This window comes from Thermobia domestica, chromosome 6, assembly GCF_964235325.1.
Source record: "Thermobia domestica chromosome 6, izTheDome1.hap1.1, whole genome shotgun sequence".
Classification (NCBI taxonomy): domain Eukaryota; kingdom Metazoa; phylum Arthropoda; class Insecta; order Zygentoma; family Lepismatidae; genus Thermobia; species Thermobia domestica.
Genome location: NC_137459.1, coordinates 306,973,966 through 306,999,089, shown reverse-complemented (window position 1 = coordinate 306,999,089; position 25,124 = coordinate 306,973,966). Strand labels below are relative to the sequence as shown.

General features: G+C 35.2%; 1 protein-coding gene across 1 annotated transcript in view; it reads right to left on the bottom strand.

Annotated features, from left to right (window-relative positions):
• GlcAT-S (Glucuronyltransferase S) overlaps positions 1–24,489 on the bottom strand; it is a 109,061-nt gene extending 84,572 nt beyond the window's left edge. Inside the window, 3 exon segments of the mRNA XM_081762928.1 lie at positions 6,046–6,238; positions 7,875–8,032; positions 24,144–24,489. Coding sequence (XP_081619054.1) covers positions 6,046–6,238; positions 7,875–8,018 — 337 coding nt within the window. The 5' untranslated portion in view covers positions 8,019–8,032; positions 24,144–24,489.
• Positions 24,490–25,124: the final 635 nt, after the last annotated feature.

Genomic DNA, 25,124 nt, shown 5'->3' with positions numbered 1-25,124 from the left:
GATAATCCCCTTCAGATTAAGGTTCCTTCCTCGTTACAACATAGTTTTACAGTACAATTATGACATGCAACCAGTAGATGGTATCTGTGTGCAAAACTTCACAGACCATTATAAACACGTCAACCTAGTACTGTCTTACTTGCTCCTTTAAAAATATTTATACAATAGTTCGAAGCAAGATATATTCTGAGGCACTTAATATTTTGAGTGATTTTTTTCTTCTTATTCTTCACTTCGTACTATTGACTGGCTCAGACATAGAAGGATTTAGGAGAAAATAATCATATTTCGTGAACAATTTTCGAGGGGTCAAATGCTCTGATTGTTGTATACATTACGGTTTATAAGGTTTTTATTACCTTATAAAATACTAATAAACTCCAACAACATATCCTTTACTGCAAGTCATTAGAATATACAAAAATATTATATACACACAAAGGAAATGACGAGTCTAATTTAGGCAACTTATTGTTTATACTATTTTATTCAAGCTATTTTGAAGCAACCAATCACGAGATAGTAAGTTAACCTGGACTCCCAACAGTACTCCAGGCAACTTCATCATCTCGTAAAACTAAAGTATCAAAAGTCTGAACATAATCATGTCACGTAATTTCATAACGTTTTATTAGTCAACTTAAAACACGAATAAATGCACAACATATGGTTATAAGAACCTTTCTCGATTAAAGCACAACACAACGATAAATTATACCTAAAGAAATAAAATAAAATAAATTAATTAATAATAATAAATACAATGAAACATGCATAACACGCAATAGCTAAGTAAGACTATAACAGAGAAAGAAGGGTCTTCAAACGAAAATACTTTTATATTTTCAAAATGAAATGCTGCATTTGGCATTTAATCTGACAGTCGACCCGGCTAAACACTTCAATTTCGCATTGTGTTTAATTAAACGAAGTTCATTATAAGAGCATATTAAATCGTGGCTTAAGTTCAATGTTACAACAGAAGAAAAAGAAACAACTTATGAACAGATTAAGATTTACTCATTTAAGGTTTTAATAACAAAAACTATTTATTTCTGAATGCTACAAAATTCTGTCAATGTATTTTATTTTTATAAGAGGCCCATGTCAGAATTTCACAATATGAGCTCACCACTGAATTTCGTACGAATAAAACTGAAATGCCTTAAAGTCACACGCAACTCACATGGAAAATAAGCGGTGGCTGTGTAAAGTTTTGGTGGGGTGGGCTTATGAGTAAAGAGTTTTGGATAGACCAAGAAAAACATAGAAATAATATGAAATATCTTAAAGAGGTGGGCAACACGGTCTTGATTGCATAGATCAGGCCTGTCCATGAATTGGCTCCCGGAGCCAAAGCGTGAGCGGGCACGAGCGAAGATAAGAACAGGTGAGCACAGGTGCTGCTAGCTTCGCTTCTTCCACTGCATCCGATAAGTGTTGCCAACCACACATGATGGCGAAAAACCCATGGCCAAGCCTGGCCAGAAATTCGCACGATGATAAGCATTGTGCAGACGCAAGCGTAAAATGTGCAGGTGTGCTCTCCCCCTCCCCATTTCGAAAGCAGTGACGCGAAAACACTGCAGGAAATAAAATTGGTACGTTTTTTGGTTGAGGAAGACGCATGATAGAGGTTACAGTTAGCGTTGAAGTAACTAACAAATGAACAAGAAAGAAAGAAAGAAAGAAACTAATATTAAACATGTCATCTTACAGACGCAAAAACGACTGCAAAAATCGGAAACGAATTGTTTCAGACCTTTTTAGCTTGCTTACACAATTCGTGACGTTGTATTACATTAGCACTCGGTCTGTAATTTGTCATTCGCTTCACGTTTGCTAAGTTGTAAACGCCTTTCGTTGCTAGATTGATAGGAGAACGATGGGAGGTTGAAAATAATAATAATAATAATAATAATAATAATAATACGCATTATTATTATTATTATTCGGACCAAAGAGGGATGAAAATGGGGATTGGAGGAAATTCATAACTAGGAATTGCATAGTTTATACCGCTCACCTAACATTATTAGGGTTATGAAGTGTAGAAGGCTCAGGTGGGCAGGCCATGTAGCCAGAATGGAAGAAATTAGAATCGCTTTCATAATTTTAACTGAAAACCCAATTGGAAGAAGACCACTAGGAAGACCTAGGCGTAGATGGGAAGACAATATTAAGATGGATCTTGCAGAAATAAGAGTACAGAGTAGAAACTGGATCCAGTTGGCTAAGGACATAAGTTAGTGGAAATATTTTGTAAACGCGGCATTGAACCTTCGGGTTCCATAGACCATAGAGTTAGTTAGTTATTATTATCTAAAAGAAATGTTCAAATGTTGTTAAGAGGCAATTACACAGAAGAACCGAGTTTCGACCAAACACTAATTTGCCGGAAGGAAATTCCAGTGCAGTCCAGCCTACTTTAAGCGTTATCCGTGCAACCCACGGTTCATGTTCAAGACATTGGGAATAATTGTTCGTATCATTCAGTTGGAACGTTTCCTTTCGAATTTACGCTATTACAGTAGACCTACGCTATTACAGTAGGCCTACGCTATTACAGTAGGCCTACGCTATTACAGTAGGCCTACAACATTGTGACTTTCAAAATCAGTCAGTAACTATCGAAGAAAGACAAGCTTGTAGCTTCAGTCGTTGAAATGATTTAACATTCTTTTTCACTTTTAACAAGCCACCGGCAAGCAACCAGCCAGGGACAATACATTTTTCCTTATTAAAAAGACACTCCTTGTTTAAAAAAAAAAAAAAAAAAAAAAAAAAAAAAAAAAAAAAAAAAACTAATTGCAGTCACTAACGGTCACACTTAAAAATGGAAAATCTCTTTGGCTCTCTTAATATTTTGTTTGATTCTTTGCGATCAAAGTAACTTTAAAAGTGGAGTAAGAAATACTATTCTTCCTATTGATAGTGTAATAGTGGCTTCTAATCTCCACAACCAACCCCTTGCTAAGCCTATTCGTACACACATACATGCATAAGCTAATTTTCTGGAGATATACTTAGATAATTACAAACAAGTGCTACAGTTTTTTTTCTTATCAACAGATTATCTCTTTTCCTAAAAAGCGAAACAACATAATATAACAAACCCACACTCGGATATAACAAACCCACATCCCTCTTTAACAAAAGGAAAGAAAAAAGAAGAAAAGGAACGTACATAGTTTATCATTTGATTGCTGTTACAAGTTTGTATTGTCTATAGTTAACGGTTACCACATTGTAAAAAAACACTTTACACTAAATGGCAATCAGTTACCATACATACTTTTTTTTTTTTTTTTGGTAAGCTAGTGATTACCCTCAAGGTTGACAACACTTCCGCTCCTCTAAGGACAAAACCCGAAGATCCACGAAGCACGAACAATGGTATTTGCTCGTAGAATGCTCGTGAGCGTTCACGAGGAGAGTTTCCACTATCTGCTCGCCGTGGGCAGGGCTGGCATAGATTTTGCATAAGGTATAATTAAATAGAGAGGTTTTGTTTCTGCTGCGATAAATGTTCAGATTTTATAGGACACATGGTTAGTTTGAGGTTCACATATTGGTGTCATCCCTAAAATTCTTTGTGTGCTCTTGAGGAAATTTACACCACATAATAAATTTTTCGATCACAATTATACATTTCTTTTATATATATTAATGCAAATGATACGCATCTACATATTAAAATTTCATTAATACACATGGAAATCAAATATTAGTATCTCTTTCCCCTTACAAATTGGAGAACATATTTTCTCCATATTCATCAGAAATATTACTGACAAGATACACAACTTGTTCAAAGCAGGGATAACCTTCCAAAAACTTCTTGTCAACTTCGGAATAAACAAGAAAAAAAAAAAAAGTAAAATTTACTGAAAATAGAATGTGCGCGCAGTGAAGAGCAGATTTTATGCCGTTATTAAGCTATATATATTGTCCACAATTTTATAATGTTTATAAACTATGCAATTAGCAATTGGCATCTTTTATGTGCAAAACTTCGAAAACTTAGTATCTCTTCCCCCTTACAAAGTAGAGAACATGCTATTTTCTCCATATCAATACAAAATATATTAAATATCACTTTGGCTATCGAAATTTATCTAGAAGAAATGGTTTTACGAACAGGAAAAAAACATTGACTGTAACTGTGCAAAACAAGATTTCATTCATAAAATCGTTGTCAGCATCAATTTCGAAAGTTTAAAGAAATCCATGAAGGTTTGTCTCTAATATAATGAACCTCTTAAGCACCGAATAGTATGAGTTATATGAGCTATAAACTAGTTTGTATCATGTGATGTCAACAAGTGCTCCCACTGGCGATCGATGCGGGATATAACATTCGAAGTTTCGGTAATGTTTATAAAGCACTATGTTATGTAAAGTTCACAACATCGAAATCTCAATTTGTTGGTTCAACAATAATAATATCCTGACTGAACTAATTCACCAAAGTACGTTGAACTATTTAACTTCTGCTCATTTTCAATATTTTGAATAACCCGTGATGCGAAATCCACATATTTCATAAAAAAAGCTAAACCAAATTGACATTATGAAGAATATATAATTGAGGGATATTATATAAACTGGTCATGCCAACTAATGTTTCTAACATAATTTTCGCCAAAATTAAAAACTGTATAATTATAAGCACTATGATGTATATATGCAGTACATTTTCCCCTTTTTCAATTTATTTCTGTGTTGAATGCAAAAATGCAAACAGAAACCTGAGTGAAATCCTTAAAAATGTATTATGTCTGAATTCAGGTATACAATTCCAGAGAATCGTGTTCAGCAAGTGCATGTGTTTGATTTGTTCGTCTTCTGCTTATAATTAACGTACTTACTAATATTAACGTCTTATTGATAATAGCATCTGTCATTATATTCAAGTCCTTTAAGTATTCTCCTCATTTACTCTATCTTGATTTTTACTCATTTACTTCAATATTAATTTTTATGATAAAAAGAAGTCCTTAAACGTTACGATATATACGATGAAAAATTATCAGTGATATCATAATCGCTTTTAGAGTACTATTTGGGTAATTTTATATGAGATAGAATTACCTGCGAATGAAATATTTTTTTCTAAACACATGTACTTACATGTAACTTTCAACGTGTCTTGCACCGTTAACTAAGTACGGTGATTCTCACACTTTTCAATATATGTGATTATGAACTGTAAGTCTGAAAATGCTAATTTTAAGATAATTATTTCAGAACAAGCTCTTTTGCGAAGAAATTGAAACTGGAAATTTATGTCTCTGGTTCAAGCCTTAAAAAAACTATATGGCGAAAGTGTGTGTATATATATATTGCCACTGGCGACTTGAAATTTAGAGCTGGTGACCGGTGTTCAGTAGGAATGGTTTCTGCCTAAACTCACAGGGTTGCATAGTTTCTGTTTCGCACGAAAATAATTGTCACTGAGTGGGAGAAAACACGAAATGTGAAGTCTTCACAGCGGACATAGAAAGTAGTCATCACAACGTTGTAATTCGCCCCTCTTTTCTTACTCTCAATCGAAAAATATAAGATATTTTTTGAATTGTCCGATTCAAAATTGATTATCCTAAATCTAATTGTTTGGTTTGGAAATTTTATGCCCTGATGTAATCCCTTTCTTTGTCAAATGAAAAACCGTGGCCAGGGTACTTCTAATAATTTGTACATTGAGAGATATTGGCGACCATCATTTTTGGATCGGCGATTTTGTCTGACTTTGAAATTTTGCGCCCTGATATATATATATAGTGCTGGAGTAATTAATTTTAATATCATTATCACAAGAAGCAATGCAATCCAATTGATTTTTTCCAGTGTTCTAATGACAGGGGCAAACAATCTTGCTGCTGACGAATTAAATCATAATCATTTATTCGAAAAACATGTTGGCTGCTATAATTTTCAGCAGGGGTTGACTACCATTAACTTACAGCATATTTTATAGGAAGTAGGGCTGACAAAATCACATCAAACTGGTCAATAACTTCTTCAAACCTACAACCAACTTACCGAACTTTTTCAAAAGTTGAACTACCATATTATTGCACCTTCTATTGTCGTCAGCAACAATCCAATGGATATTAGGAACATGCATCAGCGTTTGTCCCAGTCTTATCAACTCAGCAGCTTGTTCTCGTCGGGGATAGGTAGGTGTAATAAAATATATTGTTGGAAGACCCTCTTGCTGCTTTGCTCGAGCATCCTGGAATCAATGTTCAGCGTTATTAAGACATATTACTGTTATTACTATACGATAAACTACTACGCTCACAGTTAATTTTCATTTATCAAAACATATTTACAAATACTCTATATAAGCTTAGTAGAACTCAATCACGGAACAACGTAGCATCATTTTTTTAAACTGCGTATTTACAATTATTTTATGTTGGATAGTAAGAACTTTTGAAGTAAATGGCCATTATCTCTTAATCCCTTTACGATGCGACATCACATAGATTGATAGTATCTTCAATCACTCATAAAGTTTAACTTCGTACATCTGGAAGAAGTAAACGAAAGAAATAGAAACTTAGATAATAATTTAAAAAGATTGGGACAATTCTGACGATTTAGGAATAGTTACTGTTTAAAGCAAAACAGTGTAATCAACCTCTTTATAAAAAGTATTCTACTCATAAATATTGTATATTATTTAAGTCAGTAATAAAGGGTTGAAAGAGGTAAGGGATATTTGTCTTTGCTAGATAGTTTTACCAGTGGATAACAGTACAAATAAGACTTGTGGTAGTCAACCTCATTTTAGGTACGAAAATGCATTCGGTATCTAGTACACGGAAAATATGGACAAAATAAACACTTTCTCGTGGAGTCACTTTCGATTCTCGGCGGGATTTCATGTAGTTATGATCCCACGTTAAGCTATAGGCCCACGTCTCATACAGCCTCACTGTTGAACGGTACGCTAAACTCAAATTCAATTCATTTCATTTCTGGTATTGGCATGGTATTTACTATATTGAATGACATACAAATCACCCTAAAAACTTCATGAACAAAAACAAAGTATTTAATAAATTCACAACTTTTTCACTTACTCAATATAATGTTACAGTTTGAAGCATGCTCCTAATTTGATGTTAATTGTTTATAAAATAACTGGATTATTCTACACAAATCAACATTCAAAGTAAAATTCTAAATTCGAATTCGAGTAAAATTAACATTCTAACTTACATGAATCAGTTGTATAGGCGAGATGAATGTGACTGTGTCTCCAAGTTTGATGGTTTGCGAGTTAATCTCAAGCCCACTTGATTCATTCTGTTGCAGATTTCTCTGCATCGATACAATGCACTGCTAGTCAGTTTATTAAAAGCAAAACAGATTTCAAAGTGCTGAAATTTTTAAATGATTTCTCTAATCAGTTAAAGTTAGGTTCAGGTGCTAAACTGAAATTTACATTCAGCTCAAACATTCGAAAAACAAAACTGAGGAATCTGTGTTTATGATCGAAAGAATTAAAAAAAAAAAAAAACTGTCCACAGAGGATGAGAAATTCGTTAATGAGGTAAGTGCAGTAAGTGCAGATGAAGAAGAAAGTAAAAATGAAGATGATGCGGTAGGATATATACAGATCTTTTCTTTCGTTTTTTTTTTCCTTTCCCACAGTGAAATATTACACAAATTTTTCTTCAAATTTAACTGAAGTTAATTATAAGTACGGAAGACTATAGTATAAGTACCCAGTGGAAAGAATCGTTCAAGAAAACGGGGAAATCCCACCCTTTCCACTTCAAATCGCGTGACTTTAGTAGTTGTGCTATTTCAACTATTTTAATTTGCATAGAACTTCTAGTACAAGAATTATAAATTACCTCATTAGATACATGACACATAAACATATATTCTTGAGGTGAATATCTTCTAGCTTCTTCTCCATTAGGCGTCCAGCATACAAAATAAATCACCATCAAAATCAAACCAAGGGTAAACAGAAACATGGTTTGGGTGCGTCTCATCTTCTAATTACATGCTGCAACAATAATGTAAGTACAATAAATATTCGAATTTATGTTCAGATAAAATTGCCAAACAAGTGAAAATCATTGAAAACGTAAGTAGATTTCTTGAACGTATATTTGTCTTAGGGTAATCCCAGCTTCTGTTATCGAATAGTTGTTTTTACGATTACTATATTGGACTCAAAACACTCAAATGTAGGTAATCCATACAGTGAACAATATATATAAAACTGAACACAGACGAATCAAACCCTGGGTAGGTCCAGTTTAGCAACTTTTATACGTCACTGAAGAAAGTATCAGAGAACACTGGAACCGTATGACTAACTCACAAAATCTGAGATACAAGATAAGAATGTTCTTACACTAAGCGTAAACTTACATTGGACTGAGAACCAAACCTAGCTCTCCGGCTTACCGTGCCAATATATTAACCACTGCGGTACCTGTTTCGATCTTCTGACCAGCCAAACATTTGCACTGTTGAGGCCGAATCACTCAAGATCCATGGAGTGTACAACCCATGTCGACTGGTCAGGAAAAGAACTGGGCAGCGTAGTTATTAACGCACCACCGTGGTAAGCAGAGGATCCTAGTTTGATTCTCGGTGTAGCAGAACATTTTTTTTCCTTTTCTTTCAAATTCATTAAATCTGCATATACAAGTGATATGGAAAAATAAAAAAGGATATTTCATAAATTTATATTTATATTTCATAAATTTATATATATCCAGTAAAGTTTTAATGTGCATCTGTGAGATAATTCTGGCTCAACACCGCGTCCGTATCATTTTTCAATTTTCCACTGCTGAGAATCTCCCAAAAGTTTCGCATTTTGCATGCTCATTATCTTATTAACTCTTAATTGTTCTAAAGCCAGAAGACTATGACTCATCGGTAGTCGGGCACCTATGCTTACTGAATGGAATCGGGTTAGCTCAATCAGCGGCCATAGTACTATTCCAAGTATACATGTTTAAACAGTACACGGGATTGTGGAGATATCAAATAATTCGGGTCAACACTTCCCTTCTATCTGTGACTGCACACTATTCCGTTAAGTTTAGTGATCTGTGTACTTGTGGCAAGCGGACCTTTTTAAATTTTCGTAGCACTAACACTAACAACAATAACGTCTCTTTCATGGATTTTAAATTAGACTCTGCCTTGTGTGAGTCGTTCAATACTGTCCCTGGACAAATCCTGTAGCTTAAGAGTAGACTGGAGCTTTCCGAGGATGCCGTGAAAAATGAGGAAAATTTAATATGGGATTTTTTTTCAATTTTGCGTGATATCACGTCCTACACTACTGATTTGGAGAAAATCGTAAAGTAGGTTTATACATTTAACCATATTATTCAAATTCATAAAGTGTGTGTGTGATTTGCACAAAATCAGTAATATAATTTTTTAAATTTCCCATAAGGAAATCAAGATTTACCACTAAACTCCACTTCGCTTTCTAGAGAAAGTAACGAGAATTAGCAACTGAGGTGCATATCTTCATAATCTTTGATTCACCTTTATTCAACCTATAATTTTCTTATTAATTATTATCTGCAGAGGAAATGTTAATTAAATTAAAGAGTGCACATTCTCATAGTAATTAATGTTTAAAAAGTTCAGCATTTTGCCGTTCGATGACTGTACAAAAAATGCAGCCGGAGAAAGCAGGCTTACGTTCGTCTTCCGTAACCTCAGGGCTTCATCTACCTCAGGTTCTTCAGCCCCGCCTCCGATATCAACAAAGAACAAGTTTTTGTCATTCATATCGTTCAGTCTGTTTCCGAATTTGCTCGGTGTAAAGGTTGCGGTTGGAGAGAGCTGATCTTGTTTTGCTTCGGGATAAAATGCCATCAAAGAGTCAGACAACCCAGACATAAGAAACACAAATTGTCGAATAATTTGAAATTGTCAACAAAAAGGAAGAAAAGAAGACTACCGACAGGACTAGAAAAAATATCATGAACGGAAAAGAGAAGACTATATTATTATAATTGTTATTCTTTTGGAGAAACTAAACACAACATTGATGTTAAGTAAATATTCTGCAAGAGTTACGGAATAATTCCCCTCTAAGGGTTTTTCGTTCAGATAGGACAAAATTCCCCTAGGGCTTAAATCTCCATAACAGCATTTGCTTATTTATAAAATGAAATCAGACACTACGTTTATTACATATAATTATAGATGCAAAATGCTTTCCAGCAAGGCTTACTTCTCTATATTGGAACAATTAGCCCTAGTATCAAAGCCTATTTCATACATTCAGAAAGACATTCATCCACTGAAAACATGAATACATATTTTATGTAATACGTTTTTAAAGTTTTTCTAATGTGTTATTGTGATTTTATATGTCATTGTTTTATAATTTTAGGTCATCAAAATCAGAGCCCTGGTTATAAAATCGATGATCAGAAATAGAAATTGTTTTAAATCATTTCTGGTTGAGATAGGCCTATTTATTAGTTCAGAAATTAAGACATAAAAAAATTGTAATATTTTTCGACTTTCCACAATGTTTTCTCACCGGGGTGATTTGGTCAGTCGAGTGGTAAATTTCGTCACACCAGTAATTTTGAGTCGCTAATTCTCGAACCAAAAATTAAATAAAAATTTTGACTAAATTGAAATTGATGGGCAGATATAAAGAAAAATATACTTTGAACGTAACAGTCATATAAGTTCATATGTAATAATCTAAGCTAAAGCTGTTCCTTCCTAAGAATCAAAGTCATGGTGGTTTAAAAAACATCTGAACTTAATAGATGTCTTAATTCATACAAATGACAAAATGCTATCAATAATAAGAAAGTGTACTTCTCACTCCTACTCGGGTTATTGCATTTGAAATTATCTTTAGGAAGTCGTAAGTACCCTTCCCAAAACATTCTTTAAAAATCCAGACTGCGGATCGGACTTTGAAACAACAGCAAGCTAATAACAATAAATAATTGTATATATATGAGAGAGTGAGTTACATTTACTTTGGTTCAAAAATCACATATAGTATTTACTTCCACCTGTTTCGTACTGACCAGATAATGAGGAAAGTACAACGAACTAAAATCAGATTACTGAAAAAAAAACTGCCTTCTTCCAGAATTAGTAGATCCTCGCCAAAGTAGTTCCATGCCAATTACGGATCCTTCTTACATATTAGAAACCCAGGAAAGAAAGCAGTTGGCCCGTAAGAGACCATCAGAAACAAAGGCATCAACGTTTCAAGACCGATTTCAAGATTCGGTGGAAAATCTGTGAATTGTGAATTTATTTAGCACAAATAGTAGCTACTCACATTCTCATATGGCATTTTATTCGTTCGCAAATGTAATTTTATTAGGATCATTTTTTTTTTTTCCTTTAGGATTTTGTCTAATTTCTCAATTCCCAGAGAACTCTTACCTTTTAATTTATAATGTGAGATATAGAGCACCTTATGCTTTACATATTGAAATTCCGCACTTTATGTTGCACAATAACTTCCATTTGTAAATTTCTTGCAAGGAATCATAAAAATGTCCCCGTTTTTAATAAGGTGTTGACACGCGGATAAATATTTTATCGCAGGATGGCTCTATACAAATGTTAACCTTATGTTATTTAGCATTTTCCAGCTTAAAAATTACAGTTCAGGAGTTGCCGGCAAATACCCCAAATCTAGGAACTTCACAGCACGCGGAAATGAGAAAAAGCATTTTAGATTTGTGTGCTTTTGCCTATACAGGGCAAAATATTCAGTATTCTAACTTGAAATTTTGAGGGCAGAAGCACAAGGCACTCTAAATTTGCTATGTTACTTCTGCGGCGATCCGACGTAGTTTCAAAATGGCGGCCCTTATCAAAATGATTGCCGTATTTTCAGAGGCTTATACATTATGACAAGTGGGGTTTTTGACAGAATCTCTAGTCTCATTACGTGCGTATTTTTTTTTTCTTTTGTTTATTCATGTTGGGTTTTTGTCGACAACCTCTTAATTGTTCCTTCGGAAAAAAATCCTCTATAAAGTATCAGTTTTATTTATATTAATATATTGCACTATATAGTATTTTCTTTATTGTTGCAGTTTCTCAGAAACTGCATTTAAATATATATATATATATATATATATATATATTTGCTGTAGTTTTTGCAACCATGTTTTATCACTCAACATGCACCGTGGTGTTCAAAAATATGTCGCATGTCTTATGAACTATGTATAAGAAAGGCGACATTTTTTGAAGAACACTGTACAATGTAGCATGTATTAGTTAGTTCCTTTTTGTAACTGCATCTATTTGTAGCAGAAATGAGATTATACTTAATTAATATATATTGTTTTTCCATAAGTGCTGTGTGGTACGAGCTTTCTTTCACAACGCGGTGAGATTTGGCACAGTAAAGGTTGCTTGCTTTACAAGTTTGTTTGGTGCATTATTTAGTCTATTTTGTTTTCCTCTTTGCATTAAACATTATACGTATATCACATGTTTTGTTAATGTGTGCAATACCTGAGAATTACTAACAAATTAAACCCGAAATAAGAGTAGATATCAATTTCAATGTTGGGATAGTTTATATAAAACAAAAGCCTTTGGATACCTATATATAACATGATTTTTTAATGAAAATGATCATTTCATAGATGCAATACAATTACCAATTATTCATTCTGTTAATATTGTGATGTGTACAAATAATACGGATTTTTTTTTTTTCGCTTTGCTAGTAAAATTAAAAACACTTCCCTGATGCTGCTCGTTTCATTCAATAAGGTTCATGTGATGGTTTCAGTGTCATAAGACTTTTAGCTGTAGATGTGAATATTTGTGTTACTTTAGATGGCGAATGAAAACGGAAGATAACTTTCTTCTGAAAAAAGAGGAAAGAAAGAAAAAGAAGTTGATCATCCCAACTAATCTTTTGTAAATTAAGAATCTTTTTATGTATTTTTCTCAATTCAGTATCTACATAGCGTTTGTATGGTTGAAATTTTCAAGTTGTGAAGGTTGATAAAATGTAGTTGACCGTAATCTTGCTTTTATTACTCATATGTTGTAAATAATATCATAACAACTGTATACTTTCATTGAATTGGAACTTGCACCAGAAAAAGTACTCAAACTATTTAATGAATTTAAACCTTTGTAATAATGGATGACCAACTCTGTAAATCAAATTCATATATAAGTTTGTCATCATGTGAAAATTTGTAAAAGTAACACAAGAATAAAAATTTTTGAAACCGATAATAAATAAATTATAACATCCTTTAAGCTCATTCTTAGGCTCATGTCAGACAGAAAGTGAGCGAGCAACAGAGTGATGTTGCAGATTGCTTGCTACTTTTCAAGCTTCAAATTTTGTTGCTGAGAAGAACACATACATAAAGTACCTTCAGTAATTCGTGCAGTTTTATTTTTTTTTTTTTTTAATGTTTAATCTGTAATGATATAAAAGCAAATTTGTAATGACATATTTTTTTTATTTATTTAAAATTATTGCTTCTCAGACTGAAATCATATCTTAAAAATGAGTTGTCGCTCTGTTGTATGTTCCAGACATCCAGTGTAGCATAGTTGTTACTTTGTCAATCACGCACTTGTTCGTTTTGTCTGACATTCGCCTTAGTCCTACGATTTAGTTTCGTGGTCCATTTACATGGCGGAACAGATCTATAAAGAGAAGAAAACAAAGTGTTAAGTTTACTTTTACTATTAATATGCAAATAACATATGATTACACAAAACGTGCACATTAGGATAGCCACATGGATCCGGATTTGAAGTAAGGATCCACAGACTCGAATTTGAGTTACGAAACAAGGTGCAGATTTTAATCTCGGAGTCCGGAACGGTTCGATTTCGGTCGCGATTCACGAATTCAAAGCATATTCAAAAGTTACTTTAATAACTTGTAACGCGTTTCTTTATTTTAGTTACTTACATCGCATCGCGCAGCCCGAATTCTATTTCACTTCTACCAATCCCTTGTTGTTATATATAGTCTGGAGGAAATTCATTAACAAAAAAAAAAAAAAAAAAGTATGTGAGATCACTGGCGCAAATCCCGAGGGGGCGAAGGGGCATGTCCTCTCCAATCATGGAACTGTGGGGTACTGTCCCCTCCAATAATCCAATTTGAAATGTGCTTTTTGGGAAGAAATGTAATGATTTGTGTCCGATTGCAACAAAGGAAAGTGAGACAAAAGTGATGTCTCCCCCAAAATAATCCTCAAAATCCACTCGGAATCAGAATCCAGGCCGTTTGCGCTTATAGGTCTCCTGATACGAGGCTATACAGAGACGGGACCTAGAGTTTGAAGTGGGATCCGAACACTACTTGGGTATTCATCAGAGCCGTTGGACTTGCAGCAGGGTTTAGGGTTTAAACCTGCGACCACGTACGTTGAAGGCAGGCGAGAGATTCCAGATTCAATCTGTGGATATAACGTCGAGGTAAGGATAAACATAGTGATGATATGCTGTTTATTTTCTCGCGTGGTTTAAGCTTGGAATTTGACAGAGTAGATTCTAGTGAGAATTATAGAGATTGTTTTCAGTTACATTTCGTTATTACAAGGAAAGAAAAAATATTAAAATTTTAAGTATTTATTTTTCACTGATTATAGCGAAATATTCGACTCGCACACCACGTGTGTTGTCTGTTTTTACGATAACTGCCGAACGCGAGAACTGATTCGAATTAAACTTTCAGACATTGCTTATTATGGTTCAAAGTACAAGTCAAGTTCGTTGAGAAAGAAAACCGTACAAGAAGCAGGAGATAAAAACGCTCCTAGAAGTGCAAAGATGTAGAAAAATGAATGTAACTAATATTAAAAACGAATTTAATGACTATTTTCTGTTATAAGAGCTTCATAAATGTGCAAACATACTGCGTGGATTCCATAACTATATACGGTTTTGGAAAAGAAACAATCATATCTTTCAATTGCTGTTCAATCTCAAACGAGAAGCAGCATCTGTTGAAAGGGAAATAGTTGCACTATCATTAACGTGATATATATATATATATATATATATATATATATATATATATATATATATATATATATATATATATATATATATATATATATATATATATATATATATATTTCTGGCGACGAGATTTTATTCAATCTTAAAAAAAAAATAAAAATAATACGGATCGCCATTTTTTTGTACATGAATGAAGAAAAGGAGAAATGCAAGTAGTTTATTCTTTAGTTTGGATGTGATATACTGAACATAACGAATATGAAATACTGATGCGGAACTCTCTGAAATTAACGGTTTATCACTTTTGTTTTCCACAAGCTGTCAACAAGAGACGGTCAGTGAGGCATATAATTGGCACGCGACATTTCCTTCCAAATGTAATGTACCGGTAATATGTTTTTTACATGTCTCGAGATTATGAGATAAATTGATTGCGAAATCCATTCTACAAACGAGATATTGGATTTCAAAATTATTATTATTATTTTCATTTTCTAACATGAAATTCGCAAAACGCGAGACACGTATTCTCCTGTGTTCAAATTGAAGACAAAAAAAAAACATGCCGTCTTTCCAAAGTAAGCTCAAGTAAGTTTTATTACTTTTTTTTTTTTTATTTCGCATCATCTCAGTGTAAGAAGCTTCCTCTTCATCCCCTGAACAAAGATCAGCAGATATCCTAAGGGCACCCCTGCTGCGTTCAAGACTGACAACAGTTCGGGCGGGGAAAGGCAGCCAAGCGACTTTCCATATAGCCTGGAGCCTTTCCTTACTATACCTGGAGCTTCTGACTCTCCCCACAGAGTGCTGTTTGACAGCTCCGAAAGAAGAAGAAAGCCAAAATGTAGAAATTCAGCCATGCTCCAGCCCACTCTTAAGATGTGCTGTGTAACGTCTCGTGTGATACTCAGCTTGCAGCTATTTAATCGTATCTGGTTGGATGAGACTTTTTGCCCAGAGTCATTCCATATGAAATCAACAAAATTTTCATATATATAAACAAAAAACTCGTCTCAGAATTCGACGATACTTGGTGTATATGTAGGCCCCTATGAGAGATGATCATGTAACAAATTGTAGCCCAATACCCCATGTAGTTTAAGAGTACAGAGAGGTTAAAAAAAAAAAAATGTATAACTTTGTTAGCTTCAATTGGTCATATCTCCCGTAAATATTGAGCTAGAGAGAGAGAAAAAATTATATACCATTTTGAAGAGGAAAGAATAGGCTACAAGATACAGGGGTTGGACAAAAAAATCTAAAACGTTTGCAAAAGCGTGAAAATCGTACCTAGTATGTTGTGGGGCCTCCTTTTGCGCCCAAAAAACCTCGGATCCGACGTGGAATGCACGTATACAGCTCCTGAATCGTGGTGTGTGGAATTTTGTACCATTGTTCCTCCAAAACATGTTCCAATTCATAAAGGGATGCTGGTGGAGGGTAACGAGACCGAACAAGCCTTTCTAGCTCAGACCACAATGGCTCAATGATGTTGAGATCTGGTGATTGTGGGACCCAGAGGAGGTGTGATAGCTCCTGGTCATGCTTCTCAAACCATGAATTCTCCGTTTTTGCAGCGTAACAGTGTGCCAAATCATTTTGGTAGATGCCAACACCATCAGGGAACAATATTTGGGCCATGGGTAGAACCTGGTTTCTCAAAATGGCCTCATTCGCCTTAGCATTCATCATTCCATGCAGGGCTATGATGGGACCTGCAGAAAACCACGATATACTGCCCATACTGTAACAGAACCACCCCTATGCTTTACAGTTGGGAGCAGACAGTCTGTATCATAGGCCTGCGACGATGTTCTGCATACGTAAACACGACCGGTTGTTGGAAACAAGGTGAAGGTCGATTCATCGGACCCCATTACGTGTTTCCACTCCTCATGAGTCCACGCCTTGTGGTCCTTGCACCACTGGATATGCCTCTTCGCATTTACTACTGTGACCAGGAGTTTTTCGATAGCGGTCCTGCCATGAATTCTCATTTTATGAAGTTTTCGTCGCATTGTTTTCGATGAAACCGTATTCTGTAGGCCGAAATTGAGTTCAGACGTAATTTTCATTGCACTGGTCTTCTTTTTAGCTGCTACAATCCGTTTTAATACCCTCCGGTCCCTATCTGACAGGATTGTCTTTTGACCATTGTTGTGCTTTGCAGACGTCGTTTGCCCATGAATTGTGTATGCCCTCGTGACATTGGACACAGTGCCTTTCGATACCCCCACAATGTTCGCCACTGTTGCCACTGAAGCTCCAACCAGACGGGCACCAACGATCATACCTCTTTGGAAGTCTGTCAGGTCGCCCATTTTACCGTACCACTTTCACACCACAGGTGAACTGTGTTGTTTTGTTCCTGGTTACTGCTGACGGAAAAGGAAGGTCCACATGACACATTGAAAACAAAAAACGTTCGGCAAACCGCAACACGTGTTCTACAGTAGAGGGCCAAACTTATGTGTCCTGTATGAAGTGTTTTTCGATTTTGTTGTATACCCCCTGTATGTCAGAAACACTTATTTGAAAATCAAATATTTTCCGGGAAAATTTCGTACCAGTGATATCTCAGAAAGTGCCCATTTGATTTCCTTGAAAGTGGGTACCAAGGTAGCTCCATATGTCCGGCATAAGGGTGCTAAACGTCAATTTGGGTCAAGAATGGGCCTGGAGTCTACAATGATTTTCATGAGACCATGTCGGAAGACACACCTGGGGTACCACTGTGGCAACTTGCCAATTTGCCAGTACTGGTGAAGTTTTTATGTACATATTTGATAGGAATTACAACAGCTCCGACATTTCTGTAGCAAGTTCATAGCGAAGTTCCAACACGAACATTATTTTATGGTGCGTGTGGGATTTAGACTTTCGGAGCGATTTCTGTAGGAAAACGGTGTCCCTCAAGGCAGTGTTAAGTGTCATACTGTTTTCTGTCGCAGTTTGGGAGTCATGATAGCTATCTCTGGTCTGCTGTACGTCAACAATCTGGACACTTATTCTCTTTCCCTACACCTTTCCAGTATTAATCAACAGATTCAATTCATATTAAACAGTTTTGTTCACTGGTCATTGTCGAAATTTCATTTTATAACAAGTTCTAACGATATTCATGAAATGAATGTACCGTACTTGCGTGTGATAAAACGTTTTGGAAAGATTTAGGGGGGGGGGAGTCGTTTAGTTATTTAGGAAATTCTGTTGTTTTCATTAATAAAACCAAGTTACATGATTCGACTTTTGTAGATAATTTTGAACTCTTTAGGTCAATATTCACTGGCAAATACCTACTCCAAAATTACACAATTGTGAACGTTGTGACAAAGGTTAATTATTACCTTCTTCAGGGCATATCTTTTCAGAAAATTAAGGTTGTCTGTGCAATTACATCCGGTAGATTATCTTATTCAGAGTAGCATTACTTCGCTTACTTCCAGCAGACATCATTTCTCTTACTCAAAGGTTACTGTCACATAACAACAGGCTATGGATAAACATAAAATAATACGCCGATAACAAATTATCTTGTGTACCCTTGTGACTATATCGTTAACGTACCCACCTTGGCGAGGGAGACCCGGATTTATTTCCGGTCGGAGCTTATGTAGCTCGGATCCAGGGTTGGCAAAAATCATATTTTTTATTGAAAAAAAAAAGTTTTTTTTTTTTTGTTTAAACTTTTATTTTTTTGTTTAAATAATTTGCTCTATGCATTTGTATCACATATGGACAGAAATAAGTTTGTTTCAATTTGGTGTTATTGTGCAACAACAGGGTATGCTGGAAAGGGTAACATAAGCTTAAAGAGGAGTCCAAACAGTTTCTCAACTTACATCTGAAATAAACTGTCCTCCATTTGAACTTGAAACCGGGACTAATTGGCCACAAATGTGATACGTCTGCCGACCCACTCATGAAGGACTCCTGATACGTTATACTGATATTTACATACTTTTAAAATAATTGTCAAATTATCAAGAGTCATTTCAGAAGGACAAAAGATAAATAGTTGAACAAGTGAAACCATTATACAGAATTACATATGGACAATTTCAAAATATTGCAGAGTACAGAAGGACTAATTAAGTCCAAGTTAGTTCACTACGACTTTTATTAGTCCAAGTTAAAGAAATACAACGACTTAATTTGCATATCAGTAAGAAAAGTGAATAAAGATAAGAATTATTTGAGTCCACTCTGGCTCTGACCCATTTATACATAAACAGATACTTCTGATTTCAGTAAATGCCTCTCGTGGGGTTTGTATGACCCCCATCCCCTCAAAAAAAAGTACGGTATTTCGATGTATTTTATCAATAGTAAACATTATTAAAGCGAAACAATATTTGGAGTTTTGCTTTGATTGCAATTGCATAACAATAATAAGAAACTAAAACAAATCACGAAAGAAACATTCATGAACTTATAAAAAAAATAAATAAATAAAACAAAAAGTCGCTTTTGTAGTTCTCTTTGAGTAACGAATGGAGAATTTAGGTCTGAATATAATACGAATAATATGCGGGAGTGACACATGATAACCCACAAATGTGTGTTCATCAAGATTTTAGGAACACTTACACTTTTACGAACATTTTTCGTTATTCGGTTTAAACCAGCCAACCCTGCTCGGATTCCAAATTAAGCAGTAGATTCACGTATCATACAGCCTTGGCGCCTAAAGGGATGCTAAACATCAAATCAATTGTAAAGAGATCAGTGTTTATTGATCATTGATTGGTATTGATTTCCCAACCAACGACCTATAGATTGATTGAAAACTAAGACTCATTATTTATCATCAGCAACTGCCATTAATGTTGTGATACTGTTTTTTTTATTTATTTATTTTATTTTTTGTTCCTAATTACATAAAACTGTTTCGTTTGTAATAAGAATAATAAACACACGGAAGGACAGTCCTTACTAATGAATTCATCTTTCTCTGAAAATTCAGGCTGTTTTCTTCCGTAATTTTGTGATTTTCTTGCAGAATTGAAGAGGTGTTTGTTTACGCTTATGTAACAAATTATGAAAATGTGTACTTTTATGTAATAAAGTTGAGAGAGTTCCTTTCCCAATAATCTAATCTATCTCTAACGTCAAGGTGTCTGTTGAAACTAAGCACAACTCCTCATCAACAGCACCAGGAAATTTGGATCTTTAAAAACCGAAGTCAAACCGAAAACGGGAAGTGAATTGCTAGAGATCAATCGCGGACAGTTAGGCCTCCGATAGTTTAACGACCTTCTATTTTAGTCTTCGGCAGGTTCTAGCCCAGTGGCTCGAGAGAATGGCTTCGTCTGTAATAAGTACAACAGACCTCCAATCTTGCAAACAGTCTGTCAGCACAGCTCCCGTATTACGAACTGCATCGCAAGTCTGAAAAGTAGCCAACTTTAGGCTAAAATCAAATCAGACACACCGAAACCAACATACCTTCGCAGAAGACGAAGACCAGAGAGGATAAAGAGCAGCCAAGCAGAGACCAATTGACAGGTACGGTGATCTCAGAATTTCTTTCTTCCCACTCCTTTTCCTGTCATATATATATATATTTTAAATTTCTCATTTTTATTTCTTTTGTTTTCAAACGGGTGTCATCCAATTCTGGTACCTTAAAAACCAATGAGTCACATCCCAAATAAATCTAGCATACGACACAGCATTTTTTGAACGTTCATTTCAATTTAAGCACCCGTAAAACAATCAACAAGCAATCATCTTCCAACCACTGTTTGTTTAATAACTGGGAATAATTTTGCAATATACTACGATGAAATATTCAACTCATAAGAAGATATTATACAAAGTAATCTGATCGTAATATGAAGAAAATCAGACTTAAATGCTTTGTAAGATATATATATATATATATATATATATATATATATATATCATAATTTCATAATAGAACGTATATGCATTGAATGCTCTCTTTTGTTACAAATAACCAAGTGTCAAGGTTAATGCGTACACAAATATGAATCTCAACTATATGTTTTCCGGCAGTGGATAATTTTGGTGAATATCATACCAGATAAAAATCGAAGTAAAGTGATAACTCAAAGGAAAGTTACTTCAGTACATACAGTTGAAAAACAAAGTAGACAGAAGCCCACTTTATGGGACTATACTTGAACTCATGAGTCAAGCACTTCTTTCATCACGAAATCGAACCCTTAAACTTTATAAATTATTTTTTTTTATGGGAGGAATCGCGTAAGGGAAGCAGATTCGCTTTCGAACGGCTTAACCGGTATGGGTATAAATACAGCATGCGGACATATGTCAAACACAATGGTGCAAATATACCAACCAACCTGTGATAGGTGGCCACTATAAAGGAGATACATACCTAACACGCGTAACGGTAGGGCGAAATTGGTGAATTAACCAGGCGTGTGAGTGTCGGTGTGTACGCGCTTAAATGAAGATAGTGGAAACCCACTGCAATCCTCATGTTACTAAATTCCTTACCTGTCGAACAGGTTTCGGATACTTCTGTCATTACTGATCATGATAATGACACACTGCATTCATATAGCAATTCAGTTCATCATAGCTTTCTTATCGACTATTATGTGGTTAACACTTTGGATTACGTTTTCAACATTGTCATGGGTGTCAGAGGTGAGATTTCCATAATTTCATTACTTATACATTCCTTTTTTTTTTTTTTTTTTTTTTTTTTGCAATATTAAACATTTCTTCTATAAATTACACGAGTTTCTGGTCACATAAACTGAACTAGAACCAACGTGTGATTGTCGACAAGGTGAAGTTTTATTAGAAGTCGTCAAAAATTATCATTTTGTAATTAAAATGAGTAACTGCACATGAAAGAGGGTTGTGGAAAATATTAACTTTTCATCGAGACTGTATTTCTATTCTACACAACCTAGGAAAGTTATATTTACCCTTAAACAAAGGTTACAAATTTGAAAACATTACAAGTACTCTACGAAGTCGCATTATTCTTCACATGGGTACTCAAATGTTCCTGTACGAAGTATCTTATTACTACGAAATTTGTCAAATTCACCCTATATCTCTCGTTCACATAGAAAAACAACGACGCAAATAGCATGTACAACGCCAAGCTTACATCAGTATTATGCAAGTCTCAAAACTACCCATAAATCTATCGGAATCTTCGCTTTATTCCATACCCTTAGAAGAAATAAGCGGTAAATCTCGGATGAGGTAAGACAGCACTATAAGAATAGCTATAATTCTCGCACACGCCGAAGCGTTCCTCACTAGCAACCAATTTTGCCCATACCCACAGTCGCTTCGCGCTTTCCCCTAACTGCACATATCCTATGGGGGCTTACTACCTCCACCTTATTCTGAACCGGATTAGATACGTCTGGTTCACAGTAACAACCTAATATAGATTGGTGAGTATTTTCCGTATAAATGATCGTTTTTATAACATATCAGCCTGCATCCGTATTATGAATCTGCAAGCAACTGCTTGTGCATCCGCCAAGAAAATAACACTGTAGAATGTGTTAGGGCATAATTTAAAATAAGGAAACAATACTATTCTCTTTACCTTCACGAAGTATATAATACTGTACAATGTATTAGATATCGTTTAAAGCAATAAACATACTTTTTAAACTTTACATCCATAAAACTGCACGTGGGATTAACTTTACAACGACCGCTCCAGCATGTATACTCACTCAGAAACGAGAAATTACACACTAATAATTTTATGAAAATGGATCAAAACTTACTTAACCTTGAGCTAACCCGTTCCTAACCCCTACCTTTCTCTGTTTGTATGTGATATTAAATGTTTCCACTATTTTCATTTGTACGCATACCCGCAGCTGACGCGCGTGTTCCCTTCCAATGCGATACCACGGAGACCCCTTCCTCTGCTTCACTCCCGCCCTGGATATAGTATACAACAGTTCCTCATAATTCCCCGAGGACTCACGAAGTTCAGTCTTCTACGAATTATTCATTGAGGATCTAGGAACTTGAAAATGGGGTAACAAAGCGCCTTTCGTTTACTTATCGACTGATATGAAAATAAAAAAGAACGAACCTGTATTTACCTTTGTTTTTCTTCACGATTGCTGATGTTTAAATGTCTGAGGTGTACGGAGTAGTACCAGGTCAAGCGTGATTGCTTAGCGGTGTTTGCAGACAGAAAGGAAGGTTTGGGGGTCATTCCGTACAGGTTTTCGTGAAGACCAGTACGTACCCGTTACTTTATGTGCGCCTCTGTAGTGCCCTTGTACTTTATATTTCACTATGTGTGTGTGTGTGTGGGGAGGGGACTTGAACGCATATTGCATGTCTCGTGCTCGTGGATAGTTCTTACTGTTGCATTACGTACAAACGTGATGGTAGAAGTTGTAATAGCACACATAACACAGATCACGGTGTACTCATACTGCATATTCCAGTGTGTGTACAACATGATCTGGGTTTCTTCTGTGTTCTATTACCACTTGTACATGACATACCACCATTTCTGTACGTGGTGCAAGAGTAAGAACTATCCTCGAGTACGGAACACGATGAGGAACTGTTGTATACTAATAGTCACTTACTCATTTCAAACATAAAACAACCTCTTTATGACGTATATTCTAATCTCAACGTGGATATAGTATACGAGAGTGCCTCATCATTTAGCGAGGACTGACGAAGTGCAGTCTTTTAAGGATTATTCATTGAGGATATAGGAACTTGAAAATGAGGTAAAAATGCGACTTTCATTTAATTACTGAGTAATATAAAATAAAATGTACGTCGGTTTGCGTTGCGTTTCGTTGTGTTTTATGGTATGCGAAGAATAATAATGTGCCCTTGTACGTAGTGTATGAGTATATGTGGGGGATTTGAAACATATATCGCATGTCACGTGCACGTGGATGCTTCTTACTACTTCTAAATGTAATAAAAATCATTTTTATACGTAGTGCAACAGTAGGAAGTATCCACGCGCACAGATCATGAGGCACTGTTGTATACTATTACCCTGAACGTAAATGTATTTTAACATTTGTCACCTAGATTATCAACCAAACATTTCCTTATACATCAAATAAGTTACCACAGCATATTCAAGTCTAAGTGATGAAAAATATTATTACCTCTTTGCACAAATAAATTAGCATATGTTCAATATGCTTGTATGTTAATTTTTTCTCTGATATAATGGGCTATTTCAACCCATTTCAAGAATAAACAACAAATATTTACAACTCTACCACATTTTCCTTGATATTCCTCTGCACGGTGCGAGTGCGATCGGAAGGTAGTGTTGCCAACAAGCATCTTCAGAAGTAACAAAATGAAGCACAGAATTTAGCTAACTGCGGTTAAACACTTTTTTATTGATGACTAAACTTATATCTGACAGAATGTAAGGACAAACCAATAAGAGCATTTCATAGTTTTACTATAGATGTGTAAACCTGGAACAAAGCACTTTCACACTTCAAACCTTTTACAGTACGCTGGTTCACCTATTTGACAAAAGAGGCTAGAGATTTGTATTAGATACCCTTTGCATAATTTCCACTTTTCTCATTCCTTCCAGTAATGTTGAGTATATTTCGTAGTTTAGTTTAGAAGAACCTTGTAGCACCAAGGGTATATGAGACATGATACGGTTTTCTATAGTCTTTCAAAAAAAAATGCGAATAACAACGCAACGTAAGGGAGGAGTAAAAAAAAAAAAAAAAACAAATATAACTGCTATGCCAATCATCGCAAACCGAAATGCAAATTTTGCGTTAAGTGATGCAAACGAATACGGAATGAGGCCAACGGAGTTGTAAATTAACGTGGGCATCTAACAATTAGGGAAAGGCAAGTGCCCTCTGGTGCCTATGACTATACATTCCAGCGGTTGAATTTTGTTGTCAGATATGTTGGATTTTGATTTAGATGAAGCAGTATATAACTATTATTTTCGGTACACTAAGATATAGCCGTCCTGAACTTTTCCGCCCTCCACTTTCGCCACAGAAATAAAAGTTGGAGTTGTCACTGGCTTTGAACCACATGAGTTCGCCCCTGAAATCCAATAACTCGTCAATCATATGATCATATGAGCTATTGGAAAGTGG